This window comes from Branchiostoma floridae, chromosome 7 (genome assembly GCF_000003815.2).
Source record: "Branchiostoma floridae strain S238N-H82 chromosome 7, Bfl_VNyyK, whole genome shotgun sequence".
Lineage (NCBI taxonomy): Eukaryota > Metazoa > Chordata > Leptocardii > Amphioxiformes > Branchiostomatidae > Branchiostoma > Branchiostoma floridae.
This window is the reverse complement of record NC_049985.1, coordinates 24221042-24226927: the sequence shown is the minus strand read 5'-3', so window position 1 is coordinate 24226927 and position 5886 is coordinate 24221042. Positions and strand designations below refer to the sequence as shown.

Sequence of the window (5886 nt, the reverse complement as noted above, 5' to 3'; positions counted from 1 at the left end):
CGACGAAAATACCAACAAAAAGCTCACAAACTTGCGGTTCGAATGCAAAAAAAAGATGGCGTCCAGCAAAAATAAAATCGTCCGATATGCGGATCTGCGGTGACGTAATGGAACAAACCACTTTTGGCGGGGGTGTTGTAAATCTGTTTTAATCTTTTTCAGTTTAAATATCATTTATATCTATTAATTGTGTTGTAGTTTAACATAAATTGTTCGAAATAAAGTACAATACGCTGTTTAATAGATATAATCGATAAATACGTAACACTAGTATTAGCGTCCTGTCCCCTCTATAATGGTGCGGTCCAAAAAGTGGGCGGTTATTCTAATAACCGCCCACTTTTCAGGTTACGGCCTGATAACCCATGGGAAATGGGGGCCTCTGATTGGCCAACTCCATCTGGCTATATGATAATAGTGTTTTTGTACTTTTTTCAAGCTGAAAACTTTTTATTCTTTATGTTTTGGATTAGCCCTTACCTTTACACCAACCATTTTACAATTTTTACTTTTATTTTTATTTTGCCCTCTCGCTCCATATTTTGTATGAAAAAATCCGTGAACCAAGAAATTAAATTGGTGTGGCCTAATGTTATTTTAGCAATCATTTTCACTTTCACTTTTCCTCGCTTCTTTCCAGTCACTGTAAACAAAGATGAGTACATATGGCCACACCTGACCAAAAACACTGCTAATTGGTCATCCGAGTGAGGCATAAAAAAAAACGCATCACCATTGCCGCGGACTAATACAAAACAGTCTTGCTTGCCGACCAACTCCTCCACACACAAAAATAATACAACCCACAGGCTTTACTGGAAATTCAAAAAAACATAATATAAGGCTCTGAGTTAGCTATAACAATCCCCAAGCAATAGGGAGGAAAAGTTAGGGTCCGAGACAACCATGTATATCCAGCATATTACCATGCCCAGTACCACGAACCCCTGTCATACTAGTAGTTAATTCCGACCCGGAACCAATGAAGTGACTGCTGCCTTTGGCTGCCAGGTATCTACATTCACATAGATTCTAGTATATTACATCTTACATTACACTAAGTCATATTTATTAGTTTTGTAAATGACTGGGACTCTGTTTTGCGCAGTTATTGCATGGTACATGACATTGTATTTCATAATAGAGCTTCATAAATAAGACATACTAGTTTCAAATTCCTTACTCAGGTGACCGTGACTGACTGTCAACATTTCTAACCATAAACAGACTACACCCACAGACAGACAGGTGTTGAGTCAGAATTCCCAAATCATTGAAGACGTGCACTCAACTTCGCATTCTAAGGAAAAACATTGAGACAGGCAGAACCAGTATAATATATCAGGTAAGTGCTATACTGATCTTCATGTTTTCTATAGTCTGTTCATTGAGAACAGACTACATGACGATTGTATAAAACATGGGAACAGACAGGACGTTAAGCCGTGGTCCACTGTTTGTTGCACTAACACTAGTGAAAAAGAGCTCAGGGAATTTTCTTGGTATGACAAACCTGTGAATTAATACTGACTATTGTAGACAAGACAGTGAGTGTCTTCTCTGTCATAACCAGTAACTGTTGAAGCCAGCTCTTTATAATTCTGTTCATGAAGTCTATTTGAGCTAAACTGGTTTCATTTTCACTTTCGTCACATCATTCTTTAACTCTTTCCGGACTGTAAACAAAGAAAAGGTGAACATTTATGGTTATACCAGACCAGTAACAGTCAAAACTGTGCTGGTTATGGACGTAATTGACAATGACAAGGCGACTAATATGTTTATAACTGTTCATTCATTTGTCACTTGTAATCTCCTATGTTTATACCATGTACTAAGTCTTGCAAGCAGCCTTCGGGCATGAACTGCAACATGTAGTGCAATATAAGCGAGAGCCTTTAAAATTGTTACAATTTGTAAAAGGCTTTCGCTATATTACAAGTTACATGTATATTTTATGGGACTGTTCTATAAGAGTTTATTATGCAGGGGTTGAACAACAACAAAAAGCAAGATGGCGGCCTGATTGCCTGCATGAGACCAGAGTGCTTCGTATTGGGGTCATGTGACCAATCATACATATTACATGAAATCTAAATGTACAAAGCACAGCTCTAGGTGGTGCTGCTTAAGGAGATGTCTTGAATTGCATATTCTTGCAAGAATGGACAAATTAAGTGTACAAGGCTCACTTGACCCTGCAAATATATAGTTGACAAAGATTAAGGCTAAGAGAGTATGAAACAAAGAAAGTACCGATACATGTACACATACATGACATTGTAGTTTTAAAATGCCTTGTTATCAGCCATTAGGATTGTCAATGTTGTACGAAATGGGAGAAGAACATCTTGAACACATATCAGGAAAACTCACGGTAGGCAAAGTAACATCCTAATTTGCACCTGAAAACTTTGAATAATGACAATGACAATGATGTTTAAATAATAATACAATATAATAATATGTAGTAACTCTGCTCTAACAGTAACAAATCATAAGTGACATTTTCCTTACACTTGATCTTTTTAACCATGACATTTTTCTCTTTCATACTAGACCTAATTAGGCATCACAACACCATGGTCAGGACTACAGTCAACACTGTTCTTCTTGCTGCACTACTGATCCTGCTGCAGGGAACTGGTACTAATACAGCTGCAGTCAAAGTTATAGCTACCACAGCAAACGGTGAAAACTTGAAAAGAGAGCACCCACGGTCTGCAGACAGCTCTACTGACAACATTCCGGTGCATGTACCTACAAAAACATTGCCTACATTGCCTGGAAATACTGCTGTGACCAAAGATGCACTAACAACTCTTAAACTTAAAGCAAATGGGGAAAATTCAGAGACAGAGCAACCAGAGTCGACAAACAGCAACTCCCTTACCACTCCGCAGCTGCTCGGTATTATCTTTGGTGTACCAGGTGTACCTGCTAGTCTTGTTACCATTATTGGAGGTATCTATTCATTTATTAAGTGTATACGTAAGTATAAAGATAAAAGGGATAGCACTAATTCTGGAGGTAATGTACATCAGCCAAATACACAGGTGAGTGTAACATGCAAAATATGTCGCAAAGTATGCAAGAATGAGGCAGGACTAAAGATACACCAGACCAAGATGGGCTGTCTGCAGAAGGTAACTTGCATATGTGGCAAAGTATGCCAGACTAAGCCAGGGCTTAAGAGACATCAGACCTGGAAGGGTTGCCTGAAGAAGGTAACATGCAAAGTATGTGGCACAGTATGCCAGACTGAGTCAGAGTTATAGACACACCAGATCGAGATGGGTTGTCTGGAGAAGGTAACATGCATATGTGGCAAAGTATGCCAGACTGAGTCAGGGCTTAAGAGACATCAGACCTGGAAGGGTTGCCTGAAGAAGGCAGACATAGAAATGCAGCCCATCAATACTGTTGATGACAATGGAGAAAATCTGACTACTCTCCCTGATAGCCCAGTACAAAATCCCCCTGAACAATTGCAACATTCCACCATCAACACAATCCCTGCTGCATCTTCAGAGGTCGAAATACATGTTTCAGCAGATGATCCAACAATGGACCAAGATGAGAAAGTAAATGAAAATACATCTCTAATAGATGCTCAGGAAGGTGCAAATGGCACTGATGGTCCTACTGGACAAACTCCCTCTCAACAGGAACAAGATGGTGTAACTTGCGAAATATGTGGCCAAGGATGCAAGAACAAGCATGGGCTTAGTGTACATAAAGGCAGGATGCATAAGGGTTCTCTGAACAAGGGCAGTCATAGTAATGACGACAGTGGGAACAAACAGAATGATTCTGTAAACGAGAAATTCAATGTATCTAGATCTCTTATGGATACTAAACAAGGTGCAAATGTCATTGACGGTCCTGATGGACAAACCCCCCCTCAACAGGTACAGGCAGATGCAGAAAATAATGGCATAGGAATGCGACCCGTTAATGCTGACGACCACGAACAGAATTTGACTACTTCACCAGATAGCCAAGTACAAAATCACCCTGAACAACATTCCCACATCAGCACAAGCCCAAATACATCTTCACAGGTATCAGCAGATGATCCAAAAATGAACACAGATGAGAATGTAAATGAGAATACTCCACTAATTGATGCTAAAGAAGGTGCAAGTGGCAATGAAACTCCATTCATAAACCGTTCTGGGCGAGAATCTAGACAATCAGAGAAGCCAACAGGCAGGAAGTTAGACATGAGCCCTCCTGCAAAATGTGAAGATTGAACATCTGTACCTACACCTTGTGCGAGTGTGGTGGTAACCTGACTCCAAAGTCACTACTGCATCTGATTGGATAAAACCTCTCTTGATGAATGAGTACACTGGAGTACCATGAACATGATTGTACAACCAACTCACCTTCCAGTTATACAGAACAGTCAGTAACCAAACACAACGAGCAGCAAATAATAAACCCATCAAACAGCCAAAACCAAGTTCAATGCTGAAAGGAAATGCTTCTTCTACCAAATGTCTCATCAATCACATGACAGGACAGTTAAACATGAACTTGCATTTTCGTTCATTTCTCTAGTATGGTTATGTATCAGTATTTTTTCTCTTCTGTACTTTAGTCATTAGTGTGATTGTTCTGTAGTTTACCTGTCTGTCATGTGACATTGTATTCATGAATCAGTAGATGCAAGACCACTGGAAGAATAACTAACAGAAATGTCAAGATAGTGGATCCAAAGTTGTGGATCTAAATGAAGTCAATGTCAAAGTACATGTAATGCCAACTGGAAGTGATGCTGACCAAATGGCTGAGGTTTCAAACAGGTGTAACAATAAATAATATGCTGATGTGGCATTTAAGAATGTGAGAATGACAATGAGAGTTAAGATAAATCAGGCCAGGATCGGTCATTTGAAGTTGGAAAACCTTGACCTCGAACATTATACGAGAACTGGTTTATATAGCAACGGCAACAAAATTTCATACTGTTGACAATGATTTGGTTCAAAAGTAGACTAGATTTCCATTCATATGTGGCAAATAAATATAAACTTTAAGATGTTGAATTGGTATACACTGTATATCAAAGCCAAAATTCAGGTGGAGACATGCTGTCCATACCTATACATGAATTATATAATTATATATATATATAGATGGGGTTAAATTGATAAAGAAAATGCAAAATTTTTCCCTTCTGCAAGTAGAAGGCCTAACCAATATTTTATAGAATCTGTTAACTAAAGGTAAAAAGTGCTCGAGCCTCAGACTGAGCACGAAGCTTGACATGTTTTTCACTAGGTATTGATGTACAGTACATAGTAGTGCAGTACAGCTTTGCTACAGCTTGGGGAACCCCTAATTTTACATACACATGTACATAAAGTAGTCTGTAAAATTAATACACTTACCAGAAAACTGCCTAATGCTGAGTTGAATATAGCTGCTGCCTGTAGATAGAAGGAAAACAGTAACACTGTTTCTTTTTTCATAGGAGACAAAGTATATAGGAAGGATGCTAGATGGGTACAAGGGAAATTATTTGTGCTCAAACTTTTTAGTGTTTTTCAGTAGGATATAAGACTACTACGGATATAGATTACTCTCGAAATGCATACATCATTTTTAGTATGATTATATATTACTTAATAGTATTCAAACATGGTGAAAGTACATTTTGTAGTAATGATACTTGCATTCAATTTCAAATATACAACCATTGTGTTGTATTAAGCAAGCCTATAAAATTTTCAAATCCTGTAAATTTATGTAAGTCGTAAGCAGAAACAAAATACATGTACATGTACTTAGTACCTTCAACACATATTCAACTATTCAGACTCATTGTAATCTTATATGGCGAGTAAAGCTGTTTAACGGTTGTGTTTGAATCATCAT

General features: G+C 38.2%; 1 protein-coding gene across 1 annotated transcript in view; it reads right to left on the bottom strand.

Moving 5' to 3' along the window:
• The window catches only part of LOC118419863 (sodium/bile acid cotransporter 7-A-like), a 22393-nt gene that overhangs the window by 12424 nt on the left and 4083 nt on the right, over positions 1-5886 (bottom strand). The window contains exon 5 of the mRNA XM_035826521.1: positions 5400-5438. Within this exon, the coding sequence (XP_035682414.1) occupies positions 5400-5438 (39 nt within the window). The remainder of the gene's footprint in view (positions 1-5399; positions 5439-5886) is intronic.